The sequence below is a fragment of the Mus caroli genome, unplaced genomic scaffold (assembly GCF_978045245.1).
Source record: "Mus caroli unplaced genomic scaffold, Mus_caroli_1 scaffold_6, whole genome shotgun sequence".
In the NCBI taxonomy this organism is placed as follows: Eukaryota; Metazoa; Chordata; class Mammalia; order Rodentia; family Muridae; genus Mus; species Mus caroli.
The window spans coordinates 782,355-800,483 of NW_028227261.1; the positions used below are offsets into that span (position 1 = coordinate 782,355).

The following is an 18,129-nucleotide window of genomic DNA, read 5'->3' on the forward strand; positions in this document are numbered from 1 at the left end:
ATGGCAGCTCACAACTGTCAGTAACTCCAATTCCAACAGATCTGATGCCTGTACACAGACATAAATTTAGGCCAACTGCCAATACACATTTAAAAAATTCAGAACCAAAAGAAAACATATAACTTCAGAATTTGGAGAGCAGTCAAGCTACTCCTTGTTTGTGGTACTCATGGGTGAAGATCAATTTGGTTGCTGCCCAGTGCAGGAATTATTAGGCAGCTCTGGACATTGGCTTGTCAGAACATCCAGTTAGTGCTGGGCAGGACAACTGAAATAAACATAACTCCAAGATCCTTGTATTGTTCAGTTCCACCTAATAGCTTAAGCAAGCTAGGTCTCCCTTTACCCAGCTCTGGGCCCCAGTCCTACCCCTAGACATCCATTAAGGTATCTCTTGGGGCACGATCTCGATCTCTGGGAATTCTGGGGCCACCATGGCTCCCTCCTTCCCAACAGTCCCTAGTCCTATTTCTTTCCCAGCCTGGGAAAGCAATATAAGCAAAGGCCACCGTTGTTTTCTTGGACTTCCTCCATTTCCTGCAGGCCACAGGTTCTGGCCTGACAGGACAACTGGTGACCATACCCTGATACATTCTCTGTGAGGAAGGATGGATAGAGATGTGACAGAGGTTGAGGGGTGCAAAGGCCTATTCCCAGACTCTGGCATACACACAGACCAGAGGACTTCAGTGAACAGGGATGTAGGGTAGTGGCCAGAGGTAGGGCCTGATGGGTGGCCTGGTGAAGTAGACTGGTCCAAAGGCCCTGAGACGTTTTGTGGCTTGTGGACTAAACATTTCCTTCCCCCACAAAGTGTTACTTACAGACCTAGGCATACACAGGAAAGGGGTTCTGGGAACAATGAATGGGAAAACACACATACTATTTATTGGCCATGCTGAATCCAGGGACCGGATATGGACCCTGAGGTCATGATAGCTTGCTTGTCTAGGGCAAAGGAGCTACCTAGATTCTGAGCTGCTAGGTGCAGGCCCCTGCCTCCAGCTCTCTTCTCTGCCTAGAGCCTTGCTTGAGGGAAGGGAGTTCCTGACATCCTGGGGACTCTTTTCCCAGCAGATGGCACCCTGGGACCCACTATCCTGAGACTAGGCTCTTCCAACACCTGCTAGGTAAACATCTCACACCTGTGGCAGCAGCAGCAGGGGCAAGCCACCCAGCTCTCAAACTTTCCACAGAGCCCAGGCTCCTTAGGGTTCTGACTAAGGGACCACAGGATTGTTGCTGGAACTGAGCTTGTCCCAGACTCCTGTCCACAACCCTGCCGGGCCCACCAGGTATGGATGGAATGTGTACTTGGAAGTGCCCTTTTACACCAGGAAACTATTGTCACTAAACAAGACAATACTATCAGAGCCATTTCCAGTGGGCAGGGGAGGCCATCTATAAGCCTCCCCCCGGACCCCTAGTAGGTATGGTTCTGGCCACAGTGGGTCCTGTTCATAGAGTCCTGAATTCCCCTTAGGCTGTACGCCACATTCTAACAGAAAGTCAACCCAGTTTGCCAGATTGACCTCCCTGAGGAAGGTTCTGGGTTGCAGCCTTCTAGCCCTAGCGAACCCACACTTGATGTCCTTTGTGTGGAAAGGGCTGGAGAAATGGCTCAGCAGTTGTAAGCACTGGCTATTCATCCAGGGGACCTGGGTTTGATTTTCAGCACTCACATGGTAGTTCATAACCTTCTGTAACTCCAATTCCAGGGGAATCCAACACCCTTTTCTGGCCTCTGTGGACACCAGTCATGCCCATGGTGCTTACACACACACATATTTTTGTTTTGTTTTTGCTTTTGAGAGATTTCTCTGTGTATCCCCAACTGTCCTAGAATTTAGATCCACCCGCCTCTGGCTGGTGCTGGGATTAAAGGGTCATGCCACCACTGCCTAGCAAAATGTGCTGTTTTATTTATTTATTTATTTATTTATTTATTATTTGAGAGACTGTGTCTCGTGTATCCAAGGCTGGCCTCTAACTCACTATGAAGTCAGCAATGAGATGACCTTAGCTCCTAATCCTCTTGCCTTTGCCCTCCAAGTGCTGGGATTAAAGGATATAACAGCAACAGCAGATCCCCCCTTTTTTTTTTAATTAAAAAGAAATTGAGATAGGATTTTTATTTTGGTTTAGTTTGGTTTGGTTTGGTTCTGCTTCCCAAGTGCTGTAATTCAAGATGTGTCACACCACCAACAGCATTGAGACAGGATCAGCCAGCGTTGGCTTAGCTTTGAGCTCCTGATTTCTCAGCCTCTGCCTCTCTACTGCATCCATGTCACTGTCCTTTCTGTCCTGCTGGTCTCTTGATTACCACCCAGTGGCCCCATGCTAGGTGGGAAGCCAGTCTTCAGGAGTTTGTCCCCTCCCTGCTGAAGGTGCCCAGTTGAGATAGCTGCTCTAGGCCCTTCCGCTTCTTCCTCAGGCCAGCTGACCTTTCACCTCATGCCTGAGTCTGCTCATCATGTCAGTGACATTGTCCCAGGCCTCTGCCCAGGACCTGAGCAAGAATCCATATGTAGTGCACCAATCCTGAGCTCAATAGTACTAGGAATGAAAGAGTCACTGTATAGCCTCCTCATACCTCTTCCTTACCTAGAGTCACTCAACTGTTATCTATGCCATGTTCAGCCATCCTTGACACTCGGGCTGGGCCCTGGACCCTTTTGTACAGGCCCCAAGGCAAGAAGCAGTTAGCAGCATAACCTTCTGTAGAGCCATCCCTGATGCTAAGCCTCAAGCCCCAGGGCAGCACCCCAGGGGTTCAGCCAACACATTCTTGGCAGGACCAGGATCCTGCAGGGGCAGCTTCCTCCTGAGTGGCCTCTGGGGTCCAAGAGCTGTTTGTCTAGAATCTTGTCCCTGTGGTTCAGTCACCTACCACCTGGGAGATGATGCAAGATTTGCCGGAAAGAGGCAATGAGGAGAGGCAGGCATGGGGGAGAGCGAGCCATGGCTCCAGGCAGTTACAGTGTTGTGCTTTGGGAGGACTGACAGTGTGGGGCTGGAATTGGTGTTTGGCCTCCAGCTGTGAGGTATGTATGCTGGAGCCAGCATCATTATACATCTATAGCCTTCGGTTACCTTCCAGGGGAGGCTGGGCCAAAGGTGCTTGGTGTTTTGAAAAACAGCCTAGGAGGCCATGAAGGGAGCTAGGGCCCTGGAGCTTCTCTCTGTGACGTCCCTGTGAGATGGGTTGGGCCCTGCTGCAATACCTCTGGGGCTCATGCCTAGGCCTGCCCTGAGTCCTTTGTGGTCGGCCCTGCGACTAGCTCAGACTTCTAATGGTCTCCTATTCTGCCTCATTTGCTTTTCTATTGCTCTCTGAAGTTTATTTTTTATATACTTATTTATTTTTTTATATAGGCCCTCACTATGTTGGCTTGGAGCTCACAGAGATCTGTCTACCTTTGCCTCTGAAGTACTGAGATTAAGGATGTGTGTGTGCCAGCACACCCAGTCTACCCTTTGGGGTCTTTAATTTCCTTCTTCTTTTCTTTCCTTTTCCTCCCCCCCCCCCATCAGTCTCTCTATGTATTTCTGGCTGCTCTGCAACTTACTATGCAGACCAAGCTGACCTCGAACACACAGAGATACATCTGCCTCTTCCTCCAGGGCACTGGGATCAAAGGTGTATGCCATTGCTTTCCTTCCTTGACTCCTAGAAAAGATTATATATATGGAGAAGCACTCCAGCCCTGCAGTGGGAACAAGAGTAGATGCCTTTGATTCAACACTGACTGGGTGTTCCTGGGGTCACCTGCTGCCTCCCCTACCCACTACAGCTTGCGAATGCTGCCTCTCAGGCCAGGACTCTATAAAGAAAAGAATGCATGTGCCTGCACTAGCTTTACTACCCAGTCTCAGTTTTCCTTCCATACTGTAGAGATGTAGATAGGATGGAACTCCCTGGCAAATGCTAAGGCCACTTCTACTCTGGTGGCTGGACACAAATGGACTTAAGGTGTAGAGCAGTCTGTGCCCTCAATGGCTTTGGATAAAACGGCTCTGCTGCACATTTAAGACAGAAAAGAACAAGGGCGAGCCCTTCCCTGTCCCATCGTAGAATCCAGGGCCATGGGCGGCTCAGATGAGCCAGAGCCAAATTGGGGCTGGACAGAGCAGGAAGTACAGCGTGGTCCTCCCTATCCAAGGACTAGATCCAGGCCTGTTGGCTTGCCTGGTGGGAACAGGCGCCACCATGCCCAGAAGGCTGTTTGCAGGGATTGTTAGTCAGAAACTTGGCACTTGCATAGATTGGGGTTAGAGTTCTGAGTGTGTCCCCCCAGCCCCCCAGCCCCTCACCCCGAGTTAGGGTCTGCACCTGCGGGACTGTAGCTATTGTCAGCTTTCCAGATGGCTGAGATGGAATTTATGTCTATTCTTTTTCTTTGCAATTGTGGAAACTTGAAAGTGATACTTACAAGACTGCGTTTCGAAAACAGAGCGCCCCACCCCTGGTCTCCAACCCAAGCTTTTAGTCCCAACAGATTCTGAAGAGCCCTGGCCGCTACACCTGGTTGCGAATGGTGCTCGAGCGCCACCTGGTGGGAAATAAGCGGAACTTCTGAACTCCGAGCGGCGCCGCTTCCGGATTGGTTGAATGCATGAAAGAAGGTAGGGCTAAAAGTGGAGCAGAGAAGGAGCTTGGCATGATTGACAGGGACAAAGTCAGGACCCGGCTTGGGAGAAACGTCCAACTGGGCCCAGTAACACCCCCACTCCCATTTTTTTAGTGTTTCGACACAAGGTTTTGTGGTGTCACCCTGAATGTACTGGAACTCGCTCTGAGATCGGGCTGGCCTGGAACTCAGAGATCGGCTTGTCTCAGCCTCCTGAGTGCTGGTATTAAAGGCAAGATCCCCACCGCTTGGCTCCCAGTAAGGGTCTTACGATGCTGACCTCGCCTCACAGTGTGGGGCACTCTTGTACCAATACACAAAGGCTTTCAATTCAGCTGTCCGCCTAACCCCTCAGAAACATTAAGGAGAGAAAATCTTAGCAGGCCTGCTGGCAAAGCCTGAAGTCTCAATATTCAGCAGTTAGAGAGAAGGGGGATTACGTTTTTTGACCACAGCCTGAGGTACAAGGTGAAATTCGAGCTCAAAAAAGTAAAGATGGTAAGTGTAGCTGCCAGTGGCCAGGGGTTACTGGGTTCCTGAAAGGAAAGCTGGAGATGGATAGGAAGGATGGCTAGAGAAATAACGAGCCAAGACAAAGTTCTCTGATCAAGGCTCAATGTTTTAATTCTCGAGTCTGATTTTTAAAGTGGGGGGGGGCGGGAATCCCTCCCCCACTATGCCAGCATCTCCTCAGGAAAACAAGCTCAGCTGCTCAACAGGTAGTGGCTTCTTGCTGGAAGCTGCGGATGTGGCAGGACGATAGACTTTACCGAGGTCTGAAGGCTAGCCAACTGTGGCAAACAAAGTCTGATCCAGACGCTCAAGGCTGGGGGCGAGGGCACAGATAAGTGGTTCAGAGATTAAAAGCATCTGTTGCTCTTGCTGGAGGATCCGAGTTCGCTTTCCAGCATTCAGGAGATGGTTCACAACTGTCTATATACAGCTCCAGTACCAAGGCATCTGAAACCCTTTTCTGCCTTCCTGGGTAGCAGGCATCCACATGGTGCACATATGTACACTCTGGCAAATACACAGATGGTAAAGGTAAGCATTCTTTTTTAAAAGAAAGAGGCTGCTGTTTTTCCAGAGAACCGGGGTTCAGTTGCCTGCACCCACATGGCAACTTACAAGTGTATGTAGCTCCAATTCCAGGGGATCTAGCCCCTTCACAGACATAAATGCAAACAAAACACCAAGGCAAGGCACATAAAATTTTAAAAAATCTTTAGGGGAAACAAAAAGAATAAAAAGGACTAGGCAACGACAGTGCACGCCTTCCCAGCACTCGGGAGGCTGCGGCAGGCAGATCTCTGGGGTTGAGGTCAGCCTGGTTTACAGAGCAAGTTCCAGGACAGCCAGGGCTACATGAAGGAATTCTGTCTCAAAAACAAAAATAAATAAACAAACAAAGACTAAAAAGTAGATAAACTCTGGCTGGCAATACATTTCTTGTATTCTGCACTATCTGTCACTTCTACTTCACTAAAACATAGCTGAGGCTCAGCCTGGCCTTGCAGAGATGAGGACAGAGGCCATGTCTGGTGGCTGGCACTTCCATCCAGTTCTCTTTGTATGCAGGAAGACCCACTCCTGTGGTAGGTGGGAAGTGTGGAGACTTCAGAGAAGTTGGTGAATATTTGTTTCAATACAAATTGTTTGGCTGCGCTGGATATAGATCCAGGAGTATTATGCCTGCTAGGTGGGTTTACTACCACCCACCACCGAGCTGCCTAAGAGCCTAATTGCCTATTTTACCAAAGTCATGTATAGTCTTAGTAGATAACCTTGGTGGACTCACACAACCACCTCAACTCTTCCCTGATTCTATTTTCTACTCCCACAGTGTGTGTGTGTGTGTGTGTGTGTGCTTATGTGTGTATGTGTGTGTTTGTGTGTGTATATGTGGTGTGTGTGTGTGCTTATGTGTGTATGTGTGTGTTTGTGTAGTGTTTATGTGGTCTGTATGTGTTTGTGTGTGTGTGTGTGTTTCTTTCCAGGCACACATCATTGCCTCTCTGTGCTAGGAATGAAATCCAGGGCTTTGTGTGCTTTCTAAGCATGAATTCTCCACTGAGTTCTAACCTACCTATCTGCTGTGGTCTCATTTGCCTTTCCTCCATGGTTAGTGATACTGAACATCTTTTCTTGTGTTTGTTTCCTACCATCTCTGCTCTGTCCTCTTCAGAGGGACGTCTACCCAGGTCCTTTGCTTATTTTTAAAAAACTGATTTGGGGCTGGAGAGATGGCTCAGCGTGTAAGAGCACTGACTGCTCTTCCAGAGGTCCTGAGTTCAAATCCCAGCAACCACATGGTGGCTCACAACCACCTGTAATGAGATCTGATGCCCTCTTCTGGTGTGTCTGAACAGCTACAGTGTACTCATATATAATAATAAATAAATCTTAAAAAAGAAAAAAATTTAAAACTAAAAAACCCCTGATTTATGGGCTGGAGAGATGGCTCAGTGGCTAAGAACACTGACTGCTCTTCCGAAGGTCCTGAGTTCAAATCCCAGCAACCACATGGTGGCTCACAACCATCCGTAACGAGATCTGGCGCCCTCTTCTGGAGTGTGTCTGAAGATAGCTACAGTGTAGTCATAAATAAAATAAATCTTTTTTTTAAAGCTGATTTATTTATTTATTTATTTTGGTTTTTCGAGACAGGGTTTCTCTGTATAGCCCTGGCTGTCCTGGAACTCACTCTGTAGACCAGGCTGGCCTCGAATTCAGAAATCCGCCTGCCTCTGCCTTCCGAGTGCTGGGATTAAAGGCGTACACCACCATGCCCGGCGATTTATTTATTTTTGCAGAGAGGTGAGGGAAGGGTTCCAGTATAGATTCAGGCACAGAGAGGCTGAGGAACTTAGTAGACAGTTCCTGGGGGAGAGAGGAGGAGAGCAGTGTTGCAAAGTATAGGCCCATCAGGGCATAAGAAAAGATAGAGCAGGTAGCTCCAAAGGGGAGGAGGCATGGAAATCGTCATAGATAAGACGTCTCATTGAGATAGGATTCTGATATCATAGAGGCTCTGAAGAGTAGAGAGAAGCCATGGGTCCCCTGGGGGAGGAGCTCAGAACAGTGGAAGCAGAGGGGACTCGTGTCACAGTGACTGACAAGGATCTCAATCCGGGACATCCTCAAGTGACCGAGGGAACTGCCAGAGAGAAATGTCCCCAGTCATGGAGGATAGCTGTCCCTTTCCATGTGAGAGAAGAGCTTCCTGGCACACCTACGTGGCTTTTGTAGTAAGAGTAGACAAAACAGGCAGCTCTGGAGTGACACTTACCCAGTAGAGGAGGGTGGTTAGAGCAGGGTAGAGAAAAACAACTGAAGGGGACCCTGACAGGCTTTTGGGAAAAGGGAGGGTTCCAACAGAGGCCGAGGAGGAATAAGTGTCTTAAGTAGAGAGATGCCCACACGGTAGGCACCCCGGAGGAGGGTGTCGTTGGCTCTGGAATCCAGAGAGAGGGGACGCTTATTGAGCAGTCAAGGAGAGACAGAAGCTGATGAAGATTCAGACCCTAGAATTTGGAGTTGACTATGGTGGGTGGCAGAAGCCAGCAGAGACAAATGACCCATGCGTATCTTAGAAGAGTCAATTAGGAGAGGTCAAACCCCTAGGAAGGAGGCTCCCGTGTGCTCCTCCTAGGGTTCTGAGCACCAGGTGAATGAAAATGAAGACATTGTCACTCCTATTGTACATATGAGGGAGAGCAAAGTCAGGCATCTGGAAGGGTCCAGACTGAACAGGGACATGAAGGGTGGGGAAAGAGGAGAGACGTCGAGCAGACAGAGAGAAACCAAGAGAGCTCAAGGCAGAATTGCAAGGTTTTGAGGTAGCTTTCTCTTCTTCAGGACTTGACACACATACCTCTAGATATCGCCTAAATAGTACTGGGCTCTTCAACTCATTGTATGTGTTTTGGGGGTTCAGTGTTTGGCTTTCACCTTTAGCACCCCTTTCTACATTCTGTGGTCTGTGTTCCAGGAGGATGTTGAGGCAAGGACTCAGTTTGTCTTGGGGAATCTGTGGAAGATGGGCTGAGCGGGTGATTGTGACAGTTTGAGTTATCAATACGAACACCTACAGTTACCACCCGAGAAGAGTCCCAGTGAGGGACTGACTTTGTTTTGTTGGCCTGTAGCATGTCTGTGGGGATCCAATTAGGAGGACCTAGAACACTGTGAGTGGCACCATTTAGTAGTTAGGGGGTGCTAAAGTGTGTAAGAGTGGAGAAACTGAGTTAAGTGCAAAGGAGCAAGTGAGCATGAGTGTGTTCCTGTTCCTCCTTCTGCACTTTTTTCTTCTCCTTTCTTTCTTTTTTTGGGGGGGTGGGTGGGTTTCGAGACAGGGTTTCTTTGTGTGTCCCTGGCTGTCCTGGAACTCACTCTGTAGACCAGACTGGCCTCGAACTCAGAAATCTGCCTGCCTCTGCCTCCCAAATGCTGGGATTAAGGGCATGCGCCACCATGCATGGCTTCTTTCTTTCTTTCTTTCTTTCTTTCTTTCTTTCTTTCTTTCTTTCTTTCTTTCTTTCTTTCTTTCTTTCTCTTTCTCTTTCTTTCTTTCTTCCTTTCTTCCTTTCTTCCTTTCTTCCTTTCTTCCTGTTTTTGTTTTTTTGAGACAGGGTTTCTCTGTCTAGCCCTGCTGTCCTGAAACTCACTCTGTAGACTAGGCTGGCCTTGAACTCAGAAATCCACCTGCCTCTGCCTCCCAAGTGCTGGGATTAAAGGTGTGCACCACCACTGCCCAGCTCTTTTTTCTTTTTTTTAAATATTTATTTATTTATTATATGTAAGTATACTGTAGCTGTCTTCAGCTACACCAGAAGAGGACATCCAATCTCATTACAGATGGTTGTGAGCCACCATGTGGTTGCTGAGATTTGAACTCAGGACCTCCGGAAGAGCAGTCAGTGCTCTTAACCCCTGAGCCATCTCTCCAGCTCCCTCCTGCTCTTGACAGTTGGTGTGATAGGAGCTATCTGAAGCCTCTGCTGCTGGCTTCCCCACAATGATGGACTGAAACCTGGAACTGTGTGCTAAATAAACCCCTTTCTTCCTTAGATTGCTTTTGTTCAGTTTATTACATTTTAACGACAGATGAAGCTAGGACACTGGGTCTCTGTCTTTGAAAGCACCAGGGCTGGGCAGTACTGGGCTCTTCCTGTTGTATACATAGTCTCCCAAATCTCTGGGGCCCATATGGCTGTATTCAGAATAGCATGCTCTACAGTAGGGTATGTCTCCAGGTTCCTGGAACACACTGTGCCTGAGCCTTTCTGGCTCTTGAGAGTTTGGTCTCTTCCCCTGTGTGACCTTCTGGATTAGAGAGACATTTTACACACACACACACACTCACACACACACACACACCTTGTCTCTTACAGACATAAATGTGTTGGATAAGGAATGACTGAATTTAAAGAAGTGGGTCACATGATTATGGAGGCTGGAGGGCCAGGGAAGATCTGATGTTGTTTTCTTGGCCTTCATCTGCAGGCAGATAGAATTGCTCCCCCTCCTGCCCTCCCCCATTGGTCTTTTCTCTCAAGGCCTTCAGCTGAACAGACCAGGCCCATCTGTATGTTGCCAGTTATGTACTTTTCCCAAATCCTACCCATTCAAATATTAATCTTATCTAAAAAGTATCTTTCCATGTTCCTTACAGAATTATTCACAAAAGCAAAGAGGCAGAAACATTCTGAAGGTCTGCTGATATATGAAGAGCCTAATGTGGTCTCTGCATATAGTGGATGCTGTTAACCTATAGAAAGAAGTTCGGTTTTGAGGACGTTATGGCATTCAGGGGCAACAAGGTGACCCAATGGGTAACTCATTACCAATTCTTGCAAACTGAGTTTGATCCCTGGAACCCACACAATGGAAGGAGAGAACTGACCCTCTGCAAGTTGTCTTCTGGTCTCCACATGTGCACTGTGGCACACGTGTGAACACACACACACACACACACCGAGAAGATCGGTCAGATGCTGTTCTAGGTTTTCCTTTCTTCTTCGGTGACCAGAAGATATAAAATGATGGAAAATGAAGATTTATTGTTCTCTTACTTGGATGCATAAGGTACATAGAAGTCAGCCAGCATGAAAAGGAGAAAGAAGATGAAGATTTGGCTGTTAGGGGCTAGGGTGAGGATAGAGTCACAGCTGGGAGGAAAACAGTGCTGGATGGAGTCAGGGGATAGGTGGGAACGTTGTCTTGGCTCTGACTCAGGGATAGACAATTTGATTGTAAATCATGACGTCATCAAGATTTCAGGACTTCAGAGTTATAGCCTAGCTCTGTCAGTAGATAGTGTTCTGGGATGCAGGAAACCGAGTCTGTTATTCACAGCTGAGAGCCACCGTCAGGTAAGAGATGTGAGGTATGACTGCCTAGGACCATGAGGTCATCTTTCTGTAACCTGCTGCCTCCCCTCTGTGACTCTGGGCTCTAGGAAGGGTGGCCTGTGTCTGGAGACTTTGATTTCCCTTACTCTGTATCCTTGAAAGAAGGCATTAAGAGCACAGATAGTCCCTGTCATAGTTAGGATTTTACTGCTGTGAACAGACACCATGACCAAGGCAAGTCTTTTTTTTTTTTTTTTTTTTTGGATTAGATATTTTCTTTATTTACATTTCAAATATTTTCCCCTTTCCAGGTCTCCCCTTCAGAAACCCCATCCCATCCCCCCTCCCTGCCTCTATAAGGGTGCTCCCCCGCCCCACTCCTGCCCTCCCGCACTGGCATTCCCCTGCACTGGGGTATCGAATGCCCTCAGGCCAAGGGCCTCTCCTCCCATTGATGTCCAACAAGGTCATTCTCTGCCACATATGTGGCCAGCGCCATTGGTCACTCATGTGTATTCTTTGGTTGGTGGTCCAGTTCCTGGGAGCTCTGGGGTGTCTGGCCTATTGACACTGTTACTCCCTCCATAGGGCTGCAAACTCCCTTAGCTCCTTCAGTCCCCTCTCCAATAAGGCAAGTTTTATATAAAAGACAATATCTAATTGGGCTGACTTACACGTTCAGAGGTTCAGTCCATTATCATCAAGGTGGGAGCAGGGCAGCATCCAGGCAGGCATGGTGCAGGAGGAGCTGAGAGTTCTACATCTTCATCTGAAGACTGCTAGTGGAGGACTGACTTCCAGGTAGCTGGGATGAGGGTCTTAAGCCCACGCCCACAGTGACTCAGCTACTTAAACAAGGCTACACCCATTCCAACAGGGCCACACCTCCTATTGTTTACTCCCCGGCCCAAGCTATACAAACCGTCACAGCCCCCAACCCTGGGGGAAAACAAGGACAGGTGACAGCCAGGATGAAGGCATAGGATGACCCTCCCACCACATTAAATACAGAGCTGGCCTCCCACAGTCCATATCCTGACTTCACCTGGGAGACAGGCCCGCCATGCTGCGCGCACGCAAACACATAAAAATGTGATAATTTCTTTCTTTAAGTTTTTAAGTTCGGGGCTGAGAGACAACTCAGTGGAAAAAGAGTACCTGGGTTGCTCTCGCCAGGCGTCCTCTTTGGAGTGACATGGTCTTTAAACCCCGCGTGGCAATCCCTGACGCACCGCCGTGATGCCCAGGGAAGACAGGGTGACCTGGAAGTCCAACTGCTTCCTCAAGATCATCCAACTTTTGGATGATTACCCAAAATGCTTCATTGTGGGAGCAGACAACGTGGGCTCCAAGCAGATGCAGCAGATCCGCATGTCCCTCCGAGGGAAGGCCGTGGTGCTGATGGGCAAGAACACCATGATGCGCAAGGCCATCAGGGGCCACCTGGAGAACAACCCAGCTCTGGAGAAACTACTGCCTCACATCTGGGGGAACGTGGGCTTCGTGTTCACCAAGGAGGACCTCACTGAGATTCGGGATATGCTGTTGGCCAATAAGGTGCCAGCTGCTGCTTGTGCTGGTGCCATCGCCCCATGTGAGGTCACTGTGCCAGCTCAGAACACTGGTCTGGGGCCCGAGAAGACCTCCTTCTTCCAGGCTTTGGGCATCACCACGAAAATCTCCAGAGGTACCATTGAAATTCTGAGTGACGTGCAGCTGATAAAGACTGGAGACAAGGTGGGAGCCAGAGAGGCCACACTGCTGAACATGCTGAACATCTCCCCATTCTCCTTCGGGCTGATCATCCAGCAGGTGTTTGACAACGGCAGCATTTATAACCCAGAAGTGCTCGACATCACAGAGCAGGCCCTGCACTCTCGCTTCCTGGAGGGTGTCCGCAACGTGGCCAGTGTGTGTCTGCAGATTGGGTACCCGACTGTTGCCTCGGTGCCACACTCCATCATCAATGGGTACAAGCGCGTCCTGGCATTGTCTGTGGAAACTGAGTACACCTTCCCACTTGCTGAAAAGGTCAAGGCCTTCCTGGCTGATCCGTCTGCATTTGCGGCTGCTGCCCCTGCAGCTGCTGCCACCACTGCTGCCCCTGCGGCTGCTGCAGCCCCTGCCAAAGCTGAAGCAAAGGAAGAGTCGGAGGAATCAGATGAGGATATGGGATTCGGTCTCTTCGACTAATTCCCTCAAAGCAACCAAGTCAGCCTGCTTAATTTGAGAAAGATGGAAATAAAGGCTTACTTCTCTTAAAAAAAAAAAAAAAGAGTACCTGGGTTCTGCTGCAGGGACCTCCATTGAAGGCACACAAGCCTTTAGCCTCTGCAATTGGCCTGCTGAGAACAGGGAGCATCCTGCAACTCTGGGTGTCCTGGCAGGCAGAGGACTGGGCTGTTGGAGGACACTGAGTGCCACACATGCTTAGAGTCATCAGACAGGCATGGGACAGGTGGGCCAAGGTCATGAGTAATCTTGGCAGCCAGCCAGCGAGGGATGAGAGGAGCCTCTCAGTGCACAGCGTCTGAGATCTGCAAGCATAAACCTCTGAGTGCCTCACTCTCTCCCCAGCAGGCCTTCTGCTTCTGCCTGGATGGGAGCAGGAAAGACCCCCTACTCTGATGTTGTGGGGGCCAGCACCACTGCCTGGTGGTTTGCTACCCTCAGATAAGAGGAGCTGGTGCACATCTGAAAAAATACAAATGTGTAAGTGGGCACAGAGTATTTGAGTGTTTCTGTGGCACCTTGCTACTTCCTAGGGAGTTGGCTTTGCTGTTCTGAGCGGATGGGAGGTCAGGTTTCCCAAGAAACCCCAGAATAGCCCCCAACTGCCTGGAGGCAACCTGCCAGTCTCATAGTGCTGGCTTGCCCCAGGTTCACCTGCCAGGCCACAGGCAGTGCCCATGTTTCTGCTCTAAACTGGGGACCTTCAAGTCCCATCTGTGCATGGTAGCCAGGATCCTTAAGGCACTGGCTCAGTCCTTCTACCATTATAGAGTGTTTGCCAAATCTTGGCAGTGGGATTGGCACTGAGTCTGTATGTGGGTCCAGCTAGACAAAAGCAAATGGCAAACTAACCCGTTGGGCTGGGCCTTTTACAAGAAGTTTCCTAAATAAGTGATCACAGCCTTTAATGAGGGTCCCTGGAGTAGAACCTAGGTGCTTTTAATCTACTGGGCCATCTCCCCAGCCCTGAACTTAAAAAATTATCACATTTATATTTATTTGTTTATTATTTGTGTGTGTGTGTGTGTATGTGTATGTGTGTGTGTGGCTGTGTGGCAATGTGTGTGTGTTCACGTCTGTGGAGACATAGAGTTGGATTATGAGATGGGAACAACAGTCCATGCAAGGATCTATCTAGCATTGGCTGATTCTTCTGTGTCCCTTTGCCACTGGCCCTTAGCACACTCTTCAGGGTGAGTGAATGCCCAAGCTGAGAAGGTTCAGGAAGTGGCCCTTTAGGGAAGGACTGAGCCTATCCTGAAAGAGGACTCGCAGGATTTTCTAACCCTAAAAGGATTTTGGAATCTGTATCCTGGAAACCCTAGGTAGTTGAGCCTAGTTAAGACATGGCTAGCCTGGCAGTCCAGCATGCTCTGCCCTAAGCAGCCTGGAGTCACCTCATTTTCTTTTTGGTCATCTAGGGCACATGGGTAAGGTAGTTTCAGTACCTGATGGAACCTCTGGAGAACCGGCTGGGTGGGTAGGGGAGGGGATTAGGGCAGGGCCTGCAGGCAGAGAATGCACCCAAGGTGTGAGGGCCATTTGGGAGCCTAAGGAGGACTTTCACTGACAGCACTTCCCTCCTCCTGGTCTGGAGTAAATCACCCCTTGCTGAAGGCTTTCATAGGGACCTGCTTCTGCAAGGGTGTGAAAGGACGGTTGAATGCTTTGGCTCTAGGGTTTGTTTGTATTTTTTTTTTTTTTTTTAGTCCCTGATGCTACCTCACAAGGCTGGCCTGTGCCCTGGCTCTTGTGTGCCTGCCTGACAGCCTTCATCTGGCCCTCATGACTGTGCCACCCTTCCCCTGAGGTATTCTTGCCTCTGTCAGGATTACATCCACTGTGAAACTTGTTCTTAAACATCTTCTCTCCACTAGGGTCTCCTTTTTAACTGTATGCCCTGAAGGATAACCAAGTAGAAGATAGGTTACTTCCTACCCTCTCCTGGACAGGTGGGCAATGAGCCCCTGGAGAAGCCAGGTATCCCTACAGACTGAACGCTTGGCAGCTGAGTAGATTAAGGGGTACGGGCGTGTCTTTGAGGTGTTCCATAAGGAGAGCAAGGGGAAGGTGAGGAGTGGGGACAGCGAATGAGCCTTCGAGGCATTGACTTCACCAAGAGCGACCTGGCCTATGCGGGATGTGGATGGGGCTGGCAGGGTGTGGGGTGTGGGTACAGTCCGGGTCTGTGGTCACCTGTGCACACGAGTGGGGAGAGATGCAGCTAGAGAAGAAAGGGTGGACCTGGGAGCCCTAACTTGATTCTTGGAACAGTGAGACTCTTTGCAGACAAAGGGTTCTTTAACTGTGATGGCTTCCTGGGGGATTTACTATGAGAAAACCCAGGACCAGGAGGGCAAACTGAGGGCAGCTTTGACAAGAACAGCAAGGGACTGGGTAGACTGAGACATGTTCATGGAGGACCTTGGGCCTGGAGGTTGGTGGTGCCTGAATAAATGAGGAGTTCATAAAGGTACCGGAAGGTGGTGGCCAAACGTGAAGCCTTGGCAGGCTTGCACTCATGAATGTGTGTGAGACCCTCGGGAAAATGGAGGCTGACCCAAGGAGACTGACGGGGATGAGGATTGACTGCAGGTTTTTCTCCGACCCAACCTGGAGGGAAGAGGTGGGCCTGGGTAAGGGAATGTGGGCACACTCTGAAGTTGAGATCATTTTTCTCTGACCCCTGGCCCTTCCCACTGTCCAGATATGGGCTCTAAATGCCAGCAGGAAGAGCAGATGGACACACACCCCCAATCCTGTCTGTTTACACTGGGGTGGCTACCTAAGGCCTGCTGGACACCCTTGGGGGGGGCACTAGAGCCCTTTCAGCAAAGACCGAGACCACGTCTACGTAAACTTTATTTTCCCCTTAAAGGGCTGGCATGCCAGTGGGGTTTGAGCTCCCAAGATCCAGGCTCCTCTGGGATGAGGGCCTGCTGGGCCCCGGATGGATGGGAAGGGTGAAAAAGAGGGGCCAATACAGGGGCAGGCTGGCTGGCTGGGCATTGCATAGCAACGAGGCCGCGTCCGCAGCAATGTGCTGGATGGCTGGCCTTCCCAGGGGAAGGATGGATGACACAGGTGGGGCTCCTTGGTCCTAAGTGCCAGGAATCCAGGCTATGGTTTAATGGCTCCAGAAGAAAGAACTCCCACCCTTTTCAAGGCGGCTTGACTAGGGCCGCTGGACACTGGGGCCTGGCTCCTGGGGCCCTCCAGTGGTCTCTGGTTCCAAGGCCTCAGGCAGAGAGTTGGTTTTCTCAGAGGGAGCTGCCACTTCCTCCCTGGCTTTTATCATCTTCACAACTTCATCATAGGAGGGTGGCAGCTCAGACGCATATAGGCTGTAGGTGGGAGGGACCATTGAGTCAGGGTCTGGCTCTCCAAAGTACAGGGGCAGCCGCATGCCCAGTGGGTACTGCACGGAACTGTAGGCTGCAGGGAACAAGAGTGGGTTTATCAAGATGGCTTGGCATTCACCCCACGGTGTCCTCAGCCCCCAAACCCCCATGCAGGCTAATGGGTTCCAGACACTCACAGGTCACAGTGCTGTGTGCGGGGCTATCGCTGTCCACTGGGATGACTGTCCCGTCACAGGGCTGCCACGCCGCTGGTGTGTGTGTCTGGGTGTGCGTCTGCTTCCTGAGGCAGCAGAATCGTACACAGCTGGCTGTGACCCCACACAGAAGCATCAGGAGTATGGCGAGCAGGATGAGCCTGGTAAGGAAGAGCAAGGATCTACCACGGGACTGGCCTTCTGTTACTGGGCACCTGCACTCGGGGGCCAGTCATGCCTAACCACCCAAAACAGGATAACAGGCAGGTGAAAAGAAAATAAGAGAAGTCTTTCCATGCCAGACACTTCCTCAGCTGGATTCAGGCCCGAGGAGCCGCCTGCACTGGTCTCTTCCAGCTGGGGCCAGTCCTAGCTTGGCTCTCCAGTGCTGGCCAGGGATGGCCTTGGGTTCACTCCCAGGACACACTGTCCCCAGGCAACTGCACAGTCCTTGTGCCTTCTGCTGAGGATAATCGGGTCTGGTTTCCAAGGCTGCCTAGGGCTCAAGGGCTCTTCAGACAGCGTCGAGGGAGTTGGGGGCAGCAGATGCAGCAGATGAGGCAGAAGGGATTGTGGAGGTCCTAGCCATGGTCTAACTTCAGAGGAACTGTTGGGCCAGAGGGTTGGCACGGCGGATTCCACTTACCCCACATGCCATAGGCTGCTCCAGCGGGCCTGGGGCGGGCACCTGCGGGAAAGCGGCACCTGAAGCAGGTGAGGTATCTGCTAGCTCACTCCACCGCTCCAGCCTTTCCCAGCACGGTCCAAGTTCTGCCTCTCCCCTTGGCCCCCAGCTACTTACTGATCCGAGGGGTCACAGTTGCCGTCCGCGGAACCCAGCGTCACCTGTAGGGACAAGGGTGAGCCAGAGCAGGGCGGGACCGAACTCAGGGCCGCCCCTCTTGCCTTAAACCCGCTGCGAGTGAGGCCCAACCCACCTGGGACAGAGGCAGGAGAGGTAGCAGCAGCAGGATCCCCTGTGTGGCTGACGGCCCCGGGGCCATGTTCCTTAGACAGAGCGAAACTCAGTCCAACACTCGCTCAGCTTTATGAGGCCCCGCCCCTGGGCCTTGTCAGCTGAAGGTCCAGGGTCACGCCCACCTTGGTATGCTTCCCTCCTTGCTCTCCGTTTTTTTGTTGCTCTTTTGTTTTTTTCCAATAGAAGTTTGAGAGAGAGAGCACTTCACACACACACACACACACACACACACACACACACACACACACACCCCTTTCCCTCTGTGTCATCAAGGATCAAGATCTTTCAGTGGGAGCCCTAGGAGGGAATAGAGCAGTATTCTCTCTGGGCATGGGACATGGGTCTGTCTGTCATATATTTGACTGACGCCTCAGCCAG

The 18,129-nt window shown here is 50.4% G+C and overlaps 1 protein-coding gene and 1 pseudogene across 1 annotated transcript; one reads left to right on the top strand and one right to left on the bottom strand.

The window, feature by feature from the left end:
* The first annotated feature begins 11,928 nt into the window (after positions 1-11,928).
* On the top strand, positions 11,929-13,259 carry LOC110292922 (large ribosomal subunit protein uL10 pseudogene; annotated as a pseudogene).
* A 2,807-nt stretch (positions 13,260-16,066) lies between these two features.
* On the bottom strand, positions 16,067-17,955 carry Tmem52 (transmembrane protein 52). Its single transcript, XM_021160972.2, has 5 exons — positions 17,711-17,955; positions 17,575-17,618; positions 17,419-17,460; positions 16,755-16,933; positions 16,067-16,651 (listed from the first exon to the last, which is right to left on the bottom strand). The coding sequence occupies exons 1-5, from the start codon at positions 17,774-17,776 to the stop codon at positions 16,392-16,394; spliced, it is 591 nt and encodes a 196-aa protein (XP_021016631.1). The 5' UTR covers positions 17,777-17,955; the 3' UTR covers positions 16,067-16,391.
* Between the last annotated feature and the right edge of the window lie 174 nt (positions 17,956-18,129).